We start from the raw sequence: 20,397 nt of genomic DNA on the forward strand, positions 1-20,397 counted from the left end.
CCCCCCCCCCCCCCCCCCCCCCCCCCCCCCCCCCATCTCATTTCATTACATTTACATTTAAGCATTACTGTCTGAATGAAGTGTCAAACCACCCCAAAAAATATTAGCATACTTTAAACGTCCCCCGTCCCCCCCCCCACCCCAATTTTTTTTTATCAAAGTAACAAAGGCATCGAATTTTGAGTGTTCATTTAATGTTCAAAGCATCCTGAATACACCTGACCTGTGTTTTTTTTTGGGGGGGGGGGGGTTCCACCCTGGTCATAGGCCTAAACCATTTCAAAATACGTAGAATTGCAGGAAATTAGCCTCTAGGCCTTGGGGTTGTGCCAGGCAGCAATAAAATTCAAAAAGCAAACCGAATTTGAAGCTTTCTTCAAAAGTTGCCAACCCTGCACATATCATGAACACTAAACACATCATCTCATTCATAAACATGAATTGTACTATTGTCTACCCACTCCGGAGACAAATCCAACAGATCAATGGATTTAGTCTTCAGAGCTCCTCCTTTCTCATATTCCAGGATGATACCTGTGAACAAAAGGCATCAATTCAATATTCGAAACCAGACTAAGTGTGAGATATAAGTTACTTTAGGCCTACTTATAACTTCAACTTGCATCAATTTGAGCATCATGAAAAATTCCTGTTGCAGCTAACGTTAACTGGTCTGTAGCACAGAGACCTAGCTCTGCTCTGGGCTAGCAAAGCCAGCTAGCTCAGTAGGTCAGAACAGCACTGAAGTTGCTGTGTAGTTGCACAAAATCGTACAAATAATTAGCTAACAACTTGTCCAAACATTCATTAGTATCTTAATTCTAATGCATATTAGCATCATCAACAACATGTTCATTACCTGGTGGATAATATCTGAGAAGGAATCGTTTGAGTTTCATTTCGCTTCTCCAGCAGAAATCACTTGTCAACAAAGCGTTGTTATGGCGACAGACTATCGCGGCCAAGACGCATGCGCAGATGGACTGAAACGTATTCGCCTACAACTAACCTCTTCGAAAAAGACAGAATTTGTTTCATAACTGTGCACAAAAAAAATGACTAACATATACATAAACAATAGAGACTAGAAACAATAGAGACTAGAAAACTCTGTGTCATGATAACAGAGGCTGACGTAAACTTTTCCAGTGGGACTATTTCCCAAGAGCTCAAAGTCTCCCTCATATAAACTTGCATTCTCATTTATGCACATGTAGTTCATAGACAGACTAAATTCATAAATTTCCCCGACAAGGACTTAGCCCAGTGATCTACAGCTGCCAACTGCCAACAGACACCAGTGGTACACAGGACTCAGACCCAGAGGTCGGGCACGTGAGGAGTGCAGAAGGCGTAGGCTACCAGGATGTGTTGCTGGGCCAAGCTACAGTCCGCTGGCTGGGTGTTTCCCACAGCCGTTCTGTCGCTCAATGTGTTCTTCGCTAACTGCAGACCAGCTGAGCCCTTCCTAACAACATACCTTATTGGACCATACAAGAACATCTCTGAGGAGGTGGTAAAGTAACCAGCAGCAGAGAGCTGTATGCTACACATTATCAGCTTTGATGGGATTTGTTAACAAGGTTGTGATAAGAAAATAAATGATACACACTATAATGATAGAATGAAATACACTACATGACCAAAAGTATGTGGACACCTGCTCCTCGAACATCTCATTCCAAAATCAGGGGCATTAATATGGAGTTGGTCCCCCCTTTGCTGCTACAACAGTCTCCACTCTTCTGTGAAGGCTTTCCACTAGTTGTTGGAACATTGCTGCAGGGACTTCCATTTAGCCACAAGAGCATTAGTGAGGTCGGGCACTGATGTTGGGCAATTAGGCATGGCTCGCAGTCGGCGTTCCAATTCATCCAAAAGGTGTTCGATGGGGTTGAGGTCAGGACTCTGTGCAGGCCAGTCAAGTTCTTCCACACTTGTCAAACCATTTCTGTATGGACCTCGCTTTGTGTAAGGGGGCATTGTCATGCTGAAACAGGAAGGGGCATTGTCATGCTGAAACAGGAAAGGGCCTTCCCCAAACTGTTGCCACAAAGATGGAAGCACAGAATTGTCTAGAATGTCATTGTATGCTGTAGCATTAAGATTTTTCTTCACTGGAACTAAGGGGCCTAGCCCGAACCATGAAAAACAGCCGAAGACCATTGTTCCTCCTCCACCAAACTTTACAGTTGGCACTATGCATTCGGGCAGGTAGCATTCTCCTGGCATCCTCCAAACCCAGATGAGTCCTTCGGACTACCAGATGGTGAAGCGTGATTCATCACTCCAGAGAACGCATTTCCACTGCTCCAGACTCCAATGGCGGAGAGCTTTACACCATTCCAGCAGACGCTTGGCATTGCGCATGGTGATCTTAGGCTTGTTTGCGGCTTCTCGACCATGGAAGCCAATTTCATGAAGCTCCTGACGAACAGTTCTTGTACTGATGTTGCTTCCAGAGGCAATTTGGAACTCGGTAGTGAGTGTTGCAACCGAGGACAGTTTCATCACTAGGCGGTCTCATTCTCTGAGCTTGTGTGGCCTACCACTTCGTGACTGAGCTGTTGTTGCTCATAGACGTTTCCACTTCACAATAACAGCACTTACAGTTGACCGGGGCAGCTCTAGCAGGGCAGAAATTTAAACACTTATTGGAAAGGGGGCATCCTATGACGGTTCCACATTGAAAGTCACTGAGCTCAAGGCCATTCTACTGCCAACGTTTATGGAGATTGCATGGCTGTGTGCTCGATTTTATACACCTGTCAGCAACGGGTGTGGGTGAAATAGCAGAATCCGCTAATTTGAAGGTGAGTCCACATACATTTGTATAAATAGCATATGTGCTACCGTATACAATGGGCTATGTTCTTTTTTTGCTTCATATAGAGGATCGGTAGGACTATTCAGTATCCCTGTGGATATTGACTAGATATACTGATAAATGAATCACCTCCTCAGGTGACCAACTACCTGTTCCGCATCTGGACGTAGTCCTACCTGGCTGTCCTCTTCCCCGTCTTCCTGCTGACAGACCTCCTGAGGTACGAGCCGGTGATCGTGGTCCAGGGCCTCTTCCTGGTCACCAACTATGTCCTGCTCTGCTTCGCCCCTGGCCTGACCGCCATGACCTTCCTGCAGTTCAACTATGCCGTGGTGTCCTTCATGGAGGTGGCCTACTTCTCCTACATCTACAGTGTGATCCCTCCAGCGAGGTACCGGCAGGCCACCCGCTACCTCCGCAGTGCCATGCTGACAGGCTCCACCCTAGGGGCCACCCTAGGCCAGTTGCTGGTCTCCCTGGCAAGGCTGGACTACTTCTTCCTCAACGCCATCTCCCTGGGGATCCTCAGCGTTGCGTTCCTCATCTCTGTCTGGCTACCCATTCCCCAGCAGGGGATGTTTTTCAGGGGGGAGAAGGCTGTCCTGGACCTGAGTGCCAAGATCCAGGTGGGGGATGAAGTGAGTGCAGTGGAGGAAGCACAGGAGCTGTGTGTGTGTTCAGTGGAGTAGCTGTGCTTTGGGGTTTACCGGTTGGTGAATTTTATATTGAGATAAAAATTTTACAATGCTAATCTTTTTTTTTTATCACTCAATAAAAATAGTCTAATAAAACTCCCAAATTACCAGGACACAGCTAAATGTTGGTCTCACAATCTGATTTATATGTGCTCCATGATTAAATGGGTAATGTGTTTCGATTGGCTTAAGGCAAAGTAGTTCCATGGTCATCTTCGCTTTGGTCCAAGTTGGGCTCTGCACGCAGAGAAGAGTAATTGCTTTAATTAAAGTGATAGCTTGGGTAACAATTTTTCTGATTATTGCTGATAGCTCGGGTTTGAGAGATAGTGACTTATTGTAACAAGTCAATCTGACTCCGGGGAAGTGGATAAAGGGCCTCATTGCCAAAATCCCGAAGTATCCCTTTAATTAAATCAAAGCCCTGTCCTCGATCCTTTGTGTTCAGGGATAGAGACATTATACTGTCCGATAAATTATGGTAGGAACACTGTCCCTAGGAATACAATGAGGGTCCTGTTCGAATTCTTCAAATTTTGCATCCGTCCTTGCTTGGAGTAACCACTGATCTGATATGAATTGATTTTCAACATCTTGAAGAACGATCTGGCCTTAATGGCCATGTACTCTTATAATCTCCACCCGACACAGCCCGAGTGGCCACCCTTTAGAGCCTGGTTCCTCTCTAGGTTTCTTCTTAGGTTCCTGCCTTTCTAGGGAGTTTTTACTAGCCACCGTGCTTCTACATCTGCATTGCTTGCTCTTTGGGGTTTTAGGCTGGGTTTCTGTATAAGCACTTTGTGATGGCAGAGACCATGTTTCTGATTGGGCTCCCCAGCAAAATTTGGGCAAGCTATGCTGTCAACATCATCTTCAAGGCCCCATGCTGCTGATGCGGCCTCATGCAGCCTCATCTTCAAGGCCTCACTACTTAAATGCTGAATACTCTCTAGGCCATACTTCAATGAGCTCTGCTATATTTTTTTAATACACCTTCCATGCATCCCATAGACATTCATCAGAACTGCACAATGAAAATATTCAGTGCAAAATGTTATCTGTTTTGTCCTTACAGATTCCGGAATGTAGCCAACCTCTCCATGGCGTGCTATGGAGAGGTCAACACTTTTGTCGCTCTCTTGTTGCAGACCATTCTCACAGCCATCGTTGTTGATGAAACTGCACTGGGGCTAGACATTGTCACGCAGGTATGGTTGCACAATCCAGAACTAGAAAGGGCAGTGCCCATTCCTTTATCTGATCACTGCACAAGTTACCAAAAGTGAAGAGAGAGTGACACCTGGTGGGTTATTATTACCACATTTTTACTGTTCTTGACCGGTCTAATCAAATTTCCCTCTCTCCAGTTCATCGTCTATGGCAGCTACTATGCAGCAATATCTGAGCTTTTCCTGATCCGAGGGATGTACACAGCCTGTGCACACCACTGTAGGCCTAAACAGGCAATGGACTCGGAGCAGAAAGACGAACCCAAAGTGGAGGTGCCCTCCTCAGACCGATTCTGTTCTGACCACAGACAATAGACTATCAGAGACTGAGGGGGCAAGGAGTCTTCAGGGGTTCACCCTAACATTGAATTTCATGGTGTTACATACTTGTATTTATAATAAAAATAAAACCAATGTTGCGTAAGCATCGTTTTATCCAACTTCTCTTTAAGTCATCCAAAAGATAAGGTGTGTTCAATTGATAATCATGGCCATGTTAAATATGCATTATCTCTCTAGCGTTTTAGTTACCGCATACATTTATTGAGCAGGTTGTTGATTGACAGACTGAGCTCACTGATTACACAAACAAACCGAGGTGACTTCCATATGGGGACTAGACACAGGCTGGATTAAGAGTTGTGTGAGAGAGCAGACTAACCTTAGCAGGTAAAGCAATAAACCTGCTTTTCGTATAAAGTATAAAAACTTGTGTGGGTGATAGTAGCGGCTATCGCTGTTTGTGGATCTGTGAGGATGGATGCTGTGAAGCGGTGGAGGGCAGGATGGGGCTATCCCACAACTCTGCTGTGCATCTATGGGTTCTTCAGTACTGTGAAACCTCTCGTACCCTTCATCTACCCTTACCTGACTGGTCCAGACAAAAACCTGACGGTGGAACAGGTACAGTAGACTACAGGAAAAACATTTCAATGCCTTGTCTTCATACTCTTATTCTCTCTTTAGAGGAGTGTACCAATTTTTTTTTCTTCATCCGAGCCTTTACAACTTTATTAGTAATATAACCATGTTTATGACCACTTTACTACCTACCAACTTGATAAAGAAAAGGTAAAGCAAGGAAGAAAGCGCTCTTGAAACCAGGGGGTGTATTCAGTGAAGGGAAATGTTCAGAACAAAACAATATAATTAACAGAGTGGACATGATTCCTGATTCCATGACAATCATTTCTGTTTTACACAATACTGTAGCAAATCAGAGGGTAGTCCCAACCTGGGCTTTAACCTTAATCACAGGACCATACAACTGTCATCCCAACACTTTATTTGTTATCCCAAGAGATACAAACCTCTTGATGAGGTTGCTAGGTGTTGAATTGTGCTCGCTACATTACCCCATTCTTGCCCCCATGTTTTTGATGGCCGCAACTGATGTAGTGAAGTCAGGAAGTAGTGCGGACCAGGGTTTGAACATGTGACCTTGCGGCTGTCAACCCAACACCTTAGCCTTTACGACAAGAGATCTGAATCTCTTGATGAGGTCACTGCGTTGCTCGCTAGGTGTTGTGTTAAGGTCGCTACAATCAATACATTTTCTATCTGAATGTTCTGTAATGTTGCAACCTCCCAAACAGACAGCAGTGTTGCACTCTAACCCAGGTGACCAATGAGATCTACCCTGTGTGGACATACTCCTACCTGGCTGTGATGGTGCCAGTCTTTCTGCTCACCGATTGGCTGCGCTACAAGCCCGTCGTGGTGTTTCAGTGCATCAACCTCTTCATAACCTGGGCGATGATGCTATTGGTGCAGGAGGTGGCAGTCTTTAAGGCGATGCAGTTCTTCTATGGCGTAAAGTCGGCCTGTGAGGTGGCCTACTTCTCATACATCTACAGCATAGTGGACCTGAAGTACTACCGAAAGGCTACATCCTACTGCCGTAGTGTACAGCTGCTAGGCTACACGGTGGGATCTGTGCTGGGACAGTTGCTGGTCAGTTTCAACCTCATGTCCTACAACAACATCCTGGTACTTACCCTGGTGTTGATCTCCATCGCCCTGGTGACTTCCCTCTTCCTGCCAATGCCACAGAGAAGCATGTTCTTCCATCAGAGTCAAAGTGACCCACCACAGACCCCAGAAGGAGGGGACAGGTGCGCAGGTAATGTGTCCACTGAGGGGCCAGTGAGGGCTAGGGGCTGCAGCCAGGTCTTTTTGCTGCTGTGGAGAGACTTTCTCCAGTGCTACTCCACCAGGGCACTGCTGTACTGGTCAGTGTGGTGGGTACTGGCTACCTGTGGCTACAACCAGGCAATTAACTATGTACAGGTGTTATGGGCGCACATACAGCCATCCCAGAAAGTCCAAGTCTACAACGGAGGGGTGGAAGCTGTCTCCAACCTATTTGGTGAGTAGTGAAGCACCAACTGTTGGGAGTACACATGACCATTGGGTATTTGTAGATGTTAGTCTGGCATTAATAATCAATCATCACCAACAGTCAATCTGCAGTCATACTACTAATATGTAATTACTTAATGGTAAGTTTATCACATCATGTGTGTGACTAACAGGTGCAGCGACGGCCTATGGCATTGGTTTCATCCAGGTGGACTGGGCCCAGTGGGGAGAGTTGTTCCTGGGCTCCATCTCTGGCCTGGGTGCTGCAGCCCTGTTCATCATGACCTTCACTGACAACATCTGGGTCTGCTATGCCGGCTATGTTGCCTTTAAGGGCCTCTACATGCTGCTTATCACATTTGCCATGTGAGTTTGTGAATTACTGCCATTAGAAAAATGTAGGTGCCAAACTTGAATGATTATTTAACAGGAATAAACGTGATCATTTCCTCCCAGGTTCCAAATTGCTACTGAGCTCTCTATGGAAAGATATGCACTGATCTTCGGAGCAAACAACTTTGGGTCTTTGGTCCTTCAGACCATCATCACATCCGTTGTGGTGGATGGCAGGGGGCTCGGCCTGGGCATCATCCCACAGGTGAGTTAAAGTTTAAAGTGTCAAAGGAGGCAAGTTCCTACAAACCATTAGACCCCGACTCTTCCACCACAACCCCCAGTGGTGCAATTCCATCCAACAATGTCATTATCCAACATTATGAATAGGTACCTTGGACTTTTGTCTTGGATGTTATGAACTGTCCTTGATGTTTGTCCAAAGAAACAGCGTTAAATATCTGGCTAATTCAAAACATATATATTTGTATCTGAACCGTGTAACTGAAAAATAAGCGTAATGCTTTTCCACTCTTCTTGCAGTTTATAATTTATGGAATCTACTTCTCATCCATCGCTGTCATTTTCTTTCTGAGGGGTGTGTACACGATTATGAGAGTGCGGCAAAGCCACAGAGACTCCACCACTGCAGAGGAGCCTCCAAGCCCAACCATTTGTACACCACTGCAAGCTTGAACATGCAGTGGAACAAAAAGAAGAACCCAAAGTAGAAGTGTTTTCATCTGACCGGTTCTGACCACAGACATTAATCTGTCCAAAACTGAAGAGGGCAAGGTGTCTCACCAAACATCTACTTTAAAATATAATGTCATGGTACTCTGTATACTTGTATTTATAATCAAAATAAAATGTATGTTCCTCGTGTACAAACCACTGACCATCTGAAATGGTCCACCCACACAGACAGTGTGGTGTAGAAGGCGCAACAGCACCATTTCAACCTCAAGAGGCTGAAGAAATTTGGCTTGGCACCAAAGACCTTCATAAAGTTCTACAGATGCACCATTGAGAGCATCCTGTCGGGCTGTATCCCGGCCTGGTACGCTAACTGCACCATCCGCAACCGCACTGTCCACAACCGCTGGGCTCGCCAAAGGGTGGTGCAGTCTGCCAAACGCAGGACATCTATAGCACCCGGTGTCATAGGAAGGCCAAGAAGATCATCAAGGACCTCAGCCACCTGAACCATGGCCTGTTCACCCGCTTCCATCCAGAAGGCGAGGTCAGTAGAGGTATGTGCATCAAAGCTGTGACCAAGAGACTGTAAAAACATCTTATATCTCAAGGCCATCAGACTGTTAAATAGTCACCACTAGCCAGCCTCTGCCCAGTACCCTGCCCTGAACTTTAGTCACTATTTGATAACACACATTTTTGTGACGTAACAAACATTGATTCAAGCGGATTTGTCCAGTGGGTACTTGTTGCATCAGCATGATTTAGCCTACTCCAACTACTCTATAAGTAAACTAAAAAAGATAAGGTGTACAGCTGATGTGCAGGTATGATTTATTTGTTTTATTTATTGAGCTCATGTCTCAGTTCTAGAAGAAACGTGTGTGAGTAGACCAGAAGCAGTGCCCTTTGAGCAAGTTGTTGATTGACAGACGGAGCTCACCGATTACACACACAACCTGAGACTAGTACGCTACTACTACAGTATTATAGTAGGGAGCCGATTAGCCTGGACAGGTAACACAGTTAAATCTGAGCAGGTAAACTCCTGCATATGTGGCATGAAAGAGCAGACTCATCTGAGCAGGTAAAGCAGCAAAACCTCAGCACGTGAAAGTCATGAAGTTGTGTGGTGACAATCTCTTTGGATCTGTGAGAATGGAGGCTTTGAAGCGGTGGAGGGCAGGATGGGGCTATCCCACCACTCTGCTGTGTATCTATGGGTTTTTCAGTACTGTGAAACCTATAGAACCTTTCCTCATACCTTACCTGACAGGTCCAGACAAAAACCTGACAGTGGAAAAGGTAAGCTACTACAGTACTAAAATGTCAATAAAATGTTGTCATTCCCACACTTTGAGATTTTGAACAGCACTATATCTATGAGGAGACCATGGAACAAAGTAACACAAGTTCAGTTGTAACAGACTGATAATGGAATGTTATTCAATATACTAATGCTTGGTTAGTGTATCTACGTGCCTAAGAAGTTTGTTTAAATTCATCAATTATCTTTGGTTTTATTGACAAAAAAATTGGTTTTGAGACCCTAAAGTAAATATCCTAGCAGCCTCTCTTTTTTTAATGTTTGACCTTTGGAACGTTCTCCATTTTTTATTTGTATAGTTAATGACAAGAATTATTGTTGTATTTTCTCACAAGATTTAGATAAGTATAGGCTCCTATGCGGGGGTTAGTTGTAACTCAGTACTTAAAACCTTATATGGTATTTAGACATAATCACATAATCATATAAAATGTCACTTCTTCACATCACGTTTAGCAGTACAACTAGGAGAATACCTTAGAAAAATGAAAAGTCAAACTCATACTTTTGAGTATTAATATAAATAGCCTACAATGCCGTGAAAAGTACTTTCCCCTTTTCTGATTTTCACTATTTTTGATACTGAATGTTGTCAGATCTTCAACCAAAACCTAATATTAGTTTACAAATAAAAATGTTTATACTTATTTTATTTATTAATGTGTGGAAAATGAATTGCCCTCTTACACTCATTAACTGGTTGTGTCATCTTTAGCTGCAATGACTCCAACCAAACACTTCCTGTAGTTGTTGATCAGTCTCTCACATCGCTGTGGAGGAATTTTGGCCTACTGTTGCATGCAGAACTGCTTTAACTCAGCGACTGCTTGTTTGAAGTCCTGACACAACATCTCAATTGGTATTAGGTCTGGACTTGACTAGGCCATTACAAAACTTCAAATGTGTTACTTTTTTATAATTTTCATGTACACCCGATTGTGCGTTTAGGATCATTGTCTTGCTGCATGACCCAGCAGCGCTTCAGCTTCCGCTCACAGACAGATGGCCTGACATTCTCGGTCCCACTGTTTTTACAAAAACATATGGAAACTTCTGCCTTCTTGAAGGTCAACAGGTCACTGCGCAATAGATAGTGAACAGTAGTTTTACCACAGTTTGGCTAGCTTTTTTTGTCAGCTAGTTTGCAGGAGATTCAGTAGATGTTATCAAAGAGGATGTTGTTGCTAATTTGTTAGATTCTAACTTTCAACAAGTTAAGTTTCAAATGATCATCATCTGGTGAGTGGAACTGTGTTTTTTTAATGCAACTCGCTTGCTGTTGATAGCCATCTCTTTGAAAATAACTTGTGTGTGAAACATTGTTGCATCTAAAGTGGAACTGACAGCATTTTAGCAACATTACATTTTATTCAAATCTATTCATATACACCCCCAGAAAAATTACATTTTAAAAATTTTATTCTGACAATTGTTCACTTAGATATGGTCATTTTCACCTTTTCATAAATTCTTAGAATGTTTGGGAATTATGTAAATTAAGGCATTTTGGGGCTCCCAAGTGGCACAGCGGTCTGAGGCACTGTATCTCAGTGCTAGAGGCATCACTACAGACCCTGGTTCGATCCCGGACTGTATCACAACTGGCCGTGATCGTGAGTCCTATGGGGCGGCACACAATTAGCCCAGCATCGTCCGGGTTAGGAGAGGGTTTGTCCGGGGTGGGCTGTCATTGTAAATAAGAATTTGTTCTTAACTGACTTGGCTAGTAAAATAAATGTTAAATAATAATGTTATAAAAAATTTGGAAAATTCTACAGCAATATAGAGCAGGAAAGTGATTGTGCACTTGGACAAATAATAGACACTGCACAAAATAAAACATCTCTTGTCCAGGACCGGAGTCTACACAGACCTGTGCGTTTAAGCCAATCAGAGCTACAGTAGACCTTTATACAAACAAGTAATTTGCCTCACGGGCCTGCCATCATTCACTTTGAACTGGACTTTGTGTTTACAGGTTGTTGCAACAGCATGACTTTAGATCATTAGAACGCATTTGCTAAAAGCCACAAAATACACTTGAATGGATTTCTGCAAGTATGTAAACACCATGGGAGTCCTATTACAGTCCTATTGATCAAACAACCATGAAAAGGTACATTTGATTTGAATTGTAGCCTCATCTTTCTGCAGCTTGCCTGCCAATGCATGCTCGTCCCAGACAAGCATCCAAGCTAACTGGCTAAAGTTGGCTAGCTTGCTAGTTACTTCCAGACACAAATGACAGAACACCTCACTCTGAACATTGTACTCGCCGTAGCAGAGCTGGTTAGGTTGTTTACTTGTTATCTAGAGCATTCTTCACTAACTATTACTTTTTTTTGCTTATGTTGCTTAGCTAACCAAATTACACCTGCATCTCTAGCTGTGTATAACACCAAAAAATGTCTCAGTTACCCACTCCTCCAATGGCTTGACATTACATCCTCCTAGCAGGTAGCTAGCTATCGACCTAACGTTAGGCTCCGTGTTTTTAGCTTGCTAGTTACATAAATTTATACGCTAGCCTATTAGCCACATTATAACTGACTTGCCTTTGCTAGTTTGATTGTATTGACATTCCCAGCCTTAGTTCAGTGTTGCCAACTCCTCAGTAAGGATAGTAGCTATTGGCTGTCCTAAAATTCGCTAAATGACGTCATCACCTAATTTTCATAATTGGCCATGTGCATGTAATTGTGATGGACACTGTAGGAGAAAGGAATAACGTCGTGGGAGAGACAAAAATTGAGTAAAAAAAAAAAAATTAAAACCAAATATGTTTAGAACTACAAATGAGCAAGCTGTAGAGAGTGGCACACACAGCGAATAAGAACCAGATATTTGAGGCTTATACCCCATTGTTAATCTCCGTCATAACAGAGGCATTGTCAGTCCCTATCTCCAGGAGTTTCTCTTTTTTAAGACAACACTTCTCGAGGAAAGCCACAATAGCACGGGCTATAGATTTGGCATCTCCTCCCTCCAACTCAACAAGCCCCAGAAATGTTGATACAATTGTCTGCTTGGTGTCACTAAAGTACCTTATCACAACACCCAGGTACTTAGAAACACTTACATCCGTGGACTCATCGAGGAGGAGGCTGAAACGCTGGTCACCCACATCTGTGACCAACTTTTTCAGAAAGTATGGTGCTAGAACACCATTAATCATTTCTGTGCACTTTGAAGTGGGTAGCAGCAGTGGAGTCTGAGAAAGCAGCTCTACATGCTTCTCCAATGTGATCACATGCCAACATGGAACAGCGTTCAGCGATAGCTAATGCTATTTATATTTATAATCTCAAACAATACCATACCAATCTACTGCATTTGTAATCATGGTAACACTTTAGTTGACACCCAGCGTCATTACACGTTATGATACGGTCATAACCATGTCTTAATATGTCATAACAGCTGACATGACTTGTAACAACCTGTCATAATATGGTCATAACACTGTCATGACCCCATATAGTGTGACCAGTTGTGAATATATTACGTTATTTTATGGCTGGTTATGACAACTACATAAGAGTGTCAAAACAATATGTTTTTTCCCAGCCAAGAAGTTTCCTTTCATTTGAAAGTTTGTTTCATAAGTAATTTGTTGTAAGGAATTCTGTTCACAGTCATGCTTTTTTAAATAACTTGCAGAAAATACACTGTCAAGAAGCCTTTTGACCCTCCAGTGTCACTTTACTTGGACTAAGAAAATACACGTTGACACTGTCTAGAAGCATTATGACCATCATAATCATATAAGCCAGATAGACCTATCATGTACATGCCCTTATGTCAGTCATCAATCAAAAAGAGTCATCAATACTGCTCCGGAAATCTGCTCCTGCATTCATCCCAGTCATCAGCAAGAGCATTGTGGTAGGTGCATGTCTGACATCAATTTGTGAGCAATTACAATGATAATTTAATATGGTCAATTTCAGAAAATATGATATAACATAAGCATATGTAATACCCTTGTTTGAACCAAATATTGAGTTTATTTGTTATAATTAATTGGTATTATATTTAAAAGATGATTGAATTGCTCCTGAACTGTAATGTTGTTAATGCATTATGCTTTTTGATGAAATATTTATATAATGTATAAGTGAATAGTTTGTTTTACTTTGAAGTTTAAGTTTTGACCAATAAGGTCGCTTGTTAAGTTGTGGCCAATGGGAGTTGACCTGGTTAACGGGAGGCCTGGGAAAAAGAGACGTGGATAAAAGTATGGACGTTTTACCTTAGGATGGTTGGTGAAGAAAAATTATAAAAGAAGACGACAGAACTAGAACAAAACCCATACCTACTAATACATGAAGAGAAATACATATTTTATAAAAGAGTTGTTATAATTTTGTTAAAACTTAGTAAAGACTGAAGCTACCGTCTCGTCGTGGAGGTATTTGCCAGCCTTGAGGTTAGCCTAGCATCGTGTGACACCGGGAGATAATTGCTTGGGAAGCTTAACGAGTTCGTGTTCCCACGGGATATCGGTTACGGCTAAGGAGTACTGTCTGCATGGGTAGCTGTGCTTGCCTTGGACTTTGTGAGGAAACCTGTATGGAACTGCCATACTTCGCTGAGGGAATATCTACCAAGTAGTGAGTAACCACAACATGAGGTGCTTCTGGATATTTTTGGGTGTCGTCAATGTTTTGGAGCTCCAACGTGCGCCAACGGTTTATTTAAGCAAACTTGAAATAATTTGGACACGGGTTGTGCATGACTCATTGGGGTTTATTATTTTTTATTTCTTTTGATGTTGTGTCTGAAAATGTATTTGTGTTTGAAATTGTTTTAATACACATATGGAACGTTATGCATGTTGCCTTGGTGGAGTCATTGATTGTTTCAATTTTATTTAATGCATGGGATGGTTTATCCTGATTCAATAACAGAAACCTATAATCATTTAATCCGAAGTGAATACCCTATTGTCATAACCCTAGATAGTTTACAATAGGAATTCTTATTGGAGATGTCCTTCTCACCTAACATCCCATGCTGTTGAGGTACTCTACATAAGTTAATATTGTGAGAGTCATATTCGAGCCTGGTGAGAGGGTTACACATACTTTTGACAAGTAGGCTATGACAAAGAAATATGTTTTGTCTTGTTTGGTAGGTTTTGTGGGTTTTGACACTCTTATGTAGGTGTCATAGCCAGCCATAAAATAATATGTCACAACAGGTCTAAATATGCAGTATGTGTCATGACCATATTATGACAAGTTATAACATATTATGACATGGTTATGACTGTGACATCATTACCATTTACCTCAGGTGACCAATGAGATTTTCCCTGTGTGGACATACTCCTACCTGGCTGTGCTGGTGCCCGTCTTCCTGCTCACCGATTGGCTGCGCTACAAGCCCGTCGTGGTGTTCCAGTGCATCAACCTCTTTGTTACCACAGCAATGCTGCTCTGGCTGCAGGGAGTGGCAGCCATGCAGGCAATGCAGTTTGCCTACGCCGTGGTGACAGCCAGCGAGGTAGCCTACTTTTCATACATATACAGCATAGTGGAGCTGAAACACTACCGCAAAGCTACATCCTACTGCCGTAGTGTACAGCTGCTAGGCTACACGGTGGGATCTGTGCTGGGACAGTTGCTGGTCAGTTTCAACCTCATGTCCTACAACAACATCCTGGTACTTACCCTGGTGTTGATCTCCATCGCCCTGGTGACTTCCCTCTTCCTGCCAATGCCACAGAGAAGCATGTTCTTCCATCGGAGTCAGGAGAGGCATGAAACTGGAAATGTAGAAGAAATGGACGCCCAAGGTGATGGGGAAATGGCAGAGTCCCCTGAGGAGCCAGTGAGAACTAGGAGCTGCAGCCAGGTTCTTATCCAGCTGTGGAGAGACTTCATCCAGTGTTACTCTACCAGGGAGCTGCTGTACTGGTCAGTGTGGTGGGCACTTGCCACCTGTGGCTATAACCAGACAACCAACTATGTTCAGGTGCTGTGGCAGCACGTAGAGCCATCCCAGAACTTCACAGTCTACAATGGAGGGGTGGAAGCTGTGTCCAACCTATTTGGTGAGTAGCCAACAACGCTATAGACCCATTTCCTGGCGCCGCCATGAAACGTTGTGTGCACAGTTTGAGTCGGGTCTGACTGCGACCTATGTCCTGTGCCAGGCCAGAACCACCCAGGGAGGCAAAGTTAGTTAACATAGCGGCACAGAGTCAATGTGCGGAGGAGGCACCGGTTAGTCGAGGTAATTTTGGTAATATGTACCAATAGGTAGAGTTATTAAAGTGAATATACATAGATAATAACAGAGAGTGGCAGCAGCGTAGAAGGGGGGGAGGGCAATGCAAATAGTCTGGGTAGCCATTTGATTAGATGTTCAGGAGTCTTATGGCTTGGAGGTAAAAGCTGTTTAGAAGCCTCTTGGACCTAGACTTGGCGCTCTGGTACCGCTTGCCGTGCGGTAGCAGAGAGAACAGTTTATGACTAGGGTGGCTGGAATCTTTGACAATTTTTAGGGCCTTCCTCTGACACCGCCTGGTATAGAGGTCCTGGATGGCAGGAAGCTTGGCCCCGGTGATATACTGGGCCGTACACACTACCCTCTGTAGTGCCTTGCGGTCGGAGGCCGAGCAGTTCTCATACCGCGGCCTCTACTTGCCGTTTTAGGGGTGTTGGGGTCAGGGATATTTGTGTGCCAGCGCTATCCCCATTTATCAGTTTATATCTCTTAGATATGTCCTCGGGCTCTCTCTTGCACAGTCTGTACTGAGGCTGAGGGACCGGTTGGTGGGCTGCTGAGTTTTTTCCCCTCTCGGACAGCCTTCTTTGTGGGACATATGTAAGGGGTCATGATTACTGTCTGCAGAGTTCAGTTTCAGTCCATGACCTTCGGTCTGCTCACCAGTCTTTGACTAGGTGCGGCGGACTGACTGAGGACACAGTAGCTATACACACACTTAGGATCTTTTCTTTATGTGGGAAGTGTTAGCACCGGCAGGGAGTACATTCCGGCTCGCTCTGCCCTACCCTAAACCAATAGGTGCAAATCCCCCCCTATGGGGCGGAGCTCCACAATATTTACTTGGTATGTAACTACGGTTCTACGAGTGGAGCGGAGTGGGCTTCAGGCTCTGTCGGCCACCAGGGTCTCGCTGAAGACTTTAAGGGAGGCTGATGGATAGGGAGTGCTCCAATATATAGGGTGAGCTGGTCTCCTATTGACTGGAGCATGTATACGACTAAAGGATAAAGACAGCATGCATAACTCAAGAACGTCCCTTTATTCTCTCAAGTAAACCATCTCAAAACAGGACACATGACCATCTGTTTTTTGTAGATGCTTGTCAGGCTTTAATAATCAATCATCAACAGTCTAACACCTTTTTAATTTAACCTTTACTTAACTAGGCAAGTCAGTTAAGTCAGAACAAATTCTTATTTTCAATGATGGCCTAGGAACAGTGGGTTAACTGCCTTGTTCAGGGGCAGAGCGAGAGTTTTTTACCTTGTCAGCTCGGGGATTCAATCTTGCAACCTTTCGGTTACAAGTCCAACGCTCTAACCACTAGGGTACCTGCCCCCCTTACAAAGGTATATAGCAACGTTAGGGCTCAGAGCACTGTGTTTCTTGCAGGAGCAGTGACGGCCTATGGTATTGGTTTCACCCAGGTGGATTGGGCCCAGTGGGGAGAGTTGGCTCTGGGTTCATTCTCTGGCCTGGGAGCTGCAGCCCTTTTCACAATGACTTTCACAGCCAACATCTGGGCCTGCTACGCTGGCTACATTGTCTTCAAGTGCCTCTACATGCTGCTTATCACCATAGCTATGTGAGTGCAAATACAGTAATGATAAATTGAGAATTACTGCCGTCTGAAGAACAATATGCCTTACTTCACATTTAGAAATTCCCTTTTGATGGTCAATTGTTAAAGGGACACATGTTACAGGGACCTTACACTCCTAAATCAGATGTTTTCATACCTCCAAAGTTGTCTAATGTCAATATGAGTGCCCACCCCACACCATTGGTTATGTAGATAGATCTAGTTAAACATCTCATGCCCAAATTAATGGAAAAGATAATTACATGGGGCCCGATTCAAACTACTACATCTTTCCTACGCACTTCTCAATAGTTACTATTCAGACTTACCTTATGCTGGCTTTGCAGGCGTGGTTCCCTTGCATACTACTCAACAAGCTGGATGCAGTCTATCACAGTGCCATCCGTTTTGTCACCAAAGCCCCATATACAACCCACCACTGCGCCCTGTATGCTCTCGTTGGCTGGCCTTCACTTCATAATCGTCGCCAAACACATTGGCTCCAGGTCATCTACAAGACCCTGCTAGGTAAAGTCCCCCCTTATCTCCGCTCACTGGTCAACATAGCAGCACCCACCTGTAGCACGCGCTCCAGCAGGTATATCTCTCTGGTCACCCCTAAAGCCAACTCCTCCTTTGGTCGTCTCTCCTTCCAGTTCTCAGCTGCCAATGACTGGAACGAACTACAAAAATCTCTAAAACTGGAAACACTTATCTCCCTCACTAGCTTTAAGCACCAGCTGTCAGAGCAGCTCACAGATCTCTGCACCTGAACATAGCCCATCTTTAATTTAGCCCAAACTACTACCTTTTCCCCTACTGTATTTATTTATTTTATTTATTTTGCTCCTTTGCACCATATTATTTATATTTTAACTTTCTTCAAACTACAAATCTACCATTCCAGTGTTTTTCTTGCCATACTTTATTTACTTTGCCACCATGGCATTTTTTGCCTTTACCTCCATTATCTCACATCATTTGCTCACATTGTATATAGTCTTATTTTTTTTCTACTGCATCATTGATTGTATGTTGTTTTACTCCATGTGTAACTCTGTGTTTTTGTATGTTGTCGAACTGCTTTGCTTTATCTTGGCCAGGTCGCAATTGTAAATGAGAACTTGTTCTCAACTTGCCTACCTGGTTAAATAAAGGTGAAATAAATAAATAAAAAAATACGCTGAGTACATTTCATTCAACCACTGAAAACCCTCCTACTTGCAGGCCAAACATTTTCTCGAGTTTTCATTCAATACGGTTTTCAGTACATTTATCTAATGCCATCCCTTTAAATGTGGGGTAGCTTTAATTTCAATTCTCTCCACAGAGTCACTAGAGTATAATATGGAGAGAACGTTCAGAATATTAGGGATCAATGAAAGAAAGCCTCGTAAATACACTCGTATTTGTCTCCTTTTCAGCACCAATTGGTAAATTTAAAAATACTCTGATCTTGTATCCTTAATAATCCCCACTAATCATGGAACTGTGATGACAACGGTCCAGTCGTTGTGAACCATGCACTAGGCTCCAGGTTTAAACAGCTACGTGGTCTGCGTTCCATAATGATTCAAATAGGCTACATTACTAATTCTAATACGTTAGCCTAATATGGTCCACTATTGCTAGCGATCCTCAGGAACAACCACACAAATGTGACAGATGAATGGTAAATTAACAATGGAATGGAATGATGCAAAATGTAAAGAAACTAACACTAGAGTTCTAAATGTATTGGTATAACTGACGATGGCTACTGATTGTGGCGAGTATTTAACACAATACAAATTGTAAATAGTGAAAAGTCAACGTATGATTAAAACATTCTAGAAATCATAAATCAACTTGGTAGGTTTGGCACTATACTGTCATTTGCACATGTCTACAGATGCCGATAGTTTGTCTCCCCAAAATGCATCCCTGCAGGTTATAAGGCCAGCATTTCATAAGCCTCAGTTTTCTGCCATATGACTGGTTTTACATTTGTCTCCAACGATCATAGGGCAAAATATATTTACAATCCCCTTATCCAAACAACTTACTCATTTACCTAGCGCTTATCAATTTGTAAATTACAGTGCGTGGAGAATGGTGTTATTTCTATTGGGATAAAATAAGAAGGCCTAGATGTTTCTCAGAACAGACAGGTTGCTCGAAGCCATTCATCGTTTCATCATGCGTGAAGGTGGTGGAATTATGAGGGAATTAAGCCAAGGTCAGAAGGATATCTGTAGACATACCTCTGTCAAACCAGAATTTTTGTGATCTCCACTCTGAACGAATACCTGGCTGAAAAATGTGGAGTAGAGAGAAAATGTTCCATTTGCGTTCGCATAACTTAGGTCTGAATCGGCCCCATGGTGTTTACCTATTTATTCTATTAATTTTCGATTTTGGGATATAGCTTGGATCTAAAAAAAAAAAAAATTATACAAAAAAAAAGGCCTGGGACGTGGACCCCTTTTTAGATCTGAAATGTAACAAAATTAATCTTTAATATTTGGTAGAGGGAAAAACATGTGCCCTCTTTCCTCCCAGGTTCCAAATTGCTACTGAGCTCTCTATGGAGAGATATGCACTGATCTTCGGAGCAAACAACTTTGGGGCTTTGGTCCTTCAGACCATCATCACCGCCGTTGTGGTGGATGGCAGGGGGCTCGGCCTGGGCATCATCCCACAGGTGAGTTAACAGTTCAAGTGTCACAGGACAAAAAGACCTGCTTGCTAGCCCTACGACTGAAGAATAAGGGAAAAAATGTCATACCTCTCCACTCTTTCTTGCAGTTCATCACTTATGGAAGCTACTTCTCAGCCATCGCTGTCATTTTCTTTCTGAGGGGTGTGTACACAATTATGAGAGTGCGGCAAAGCCACAGAGACTCCACCACTGCAGAGGAGCCTCCAAGTCTGAAAGACAGTGACACTTGCCCTGAACAAAGACTCTGAGCAGAAGAAACTGACCACTGGGCCCTGTTTGGTAGGCACAGAATGGGAGAAAACGTTTTGAAATGGGGAGTTTCTACCTGAATGTGTCCAAAAATAAAGCACATTATTGATTTCTGTTGCAAAACTTTTTGGTATATTATGCCCTACTGAATTAGACACCG

General features: G+C 43.3%; 2 protein-coding genes and 1 pseudogene across 3 annotated transcripts; all 3 read left to right on the forward strand.

Annotated features, from left to right (window-relative positions):
* Positions 1–1,206: 1,206 nt before the first annotated feature.
* On the forward strand, positions 1,207–5,175 carry LOC115190602 (thiamine transporter 2-like; annotated as a pseudogene).
* Positions 5,176–5,384: 209 nt separating this feature from the next.
* LOC115190606 (thiamine transporter 1-like) lies at positions 5,385–8,381 on the forward strand. The gene is made up of 5 exons (XM_029748781.1): positions 5,385–5,654; positions 6,372–7,119; positions 7,286–7,478; positions 7,569–7,710; positions 7,989–8,381. The coding sequence occupies exons 1-5, from the start codon at positions 5,508–5,510 to the stop codon at positions 8,139–8,141; spliced, it is 1,383 nt and encodes a 460-aa protein (XP_029604641.1). The 5' UTR covers positions 5,385–5,507; the 3' UTR covers positions 8,142–8,381.
* Positions 8,382–8,805: 424 nt separating this feature from the next.
* Positions 8,806–20,360, forward strand: LOC115190605 (thiamine transporter 2). 2 transcript variants are annotated; one of them, XM_029748779.1, is made up of 5 exons: positions 8,806–9,446; positions 14,767–15,526; positions 17,098–17,290; positions 19,829–19,970; positions 20,075–20,360. In XM_029748779.1, exons 1-5 carry the CDS (start codon positions 9,261–9,263, stop codon positions 20,234–20,236), a joined length of 1,443 nt encoding a protein of 480 aa, XP_029604639.1. In that variant the 5' UTR covers positions 8,806–9,260; the 3' UTR covers positions 20,237–20,360. The 2 variants fall into 2 exon arrangements, with proteins under 2 accessions (XP_029604639.1, XP_029604640.1); XM_029748780.1 differs by lacking the exon at positions 8,806–9,446 and adding an exon at positions 12,652–13,353.
* The last annotated feature ends 37 nt before the right edge of the window (positions 20,361–20,397 follow it).

Source organism: Salmo trutta, unplaced genomic scaffold (genome assembly GCF_901001165.1).
Source record: "Salmo trutta unplaced genomic scaffold, fSalTru1.1, whole genome shotgun sequence".
NCBI classification, from domain to species: Eukaryota; Metazoa; Chordata; class Actinopteri; order Salmoniformes; family Salmonidae; genus Salmo; species Salmo trutta.

Coding starts and splice junctions, on each gene's coding strand:
- LOC115190606 (XM_029748781.1), top strand. CDS start 5,508: ATGGATGCTGTGAAGCGGTGGAGGGCAGGATGGGGCTATCCCACAACT. Junction 7,120..7,285: donor AGCTGTCTCCAACCTATTTG/GTGAGTAGTGAA, acceptor TGTGACTAACAG/GTGCAGCGACGGCCTATGGC. Junction 7,711..7,988: donor GCCTGGGCATCATCCCACAG/GTGAGTTAAAGT, acceptor CTCTTCTTGCAG/TTTATAATTTATGGAATCTA.
- LOC115190605 (XM_029748779.1), top strand. CDS start 9,261: ATGAAGTTGTGTGGTGACAATCTCTTTGGATCTGTGAGAATGGAGGCT. Junction 9,447..14,766: donor AAAACCTGACAGTGGAAAAG/GTAAGCTACTAC, acceptor CATTTACCTCAG/GTGACCAATGAGATTTTCCC. Junction 15,527..17,097: donor AGCTGTGTCCAACCTATTTG/GTGAGTAGCCAA, acceptor TGTTTCTTGCAG/GAGCAGTGACGGCCTATGGT.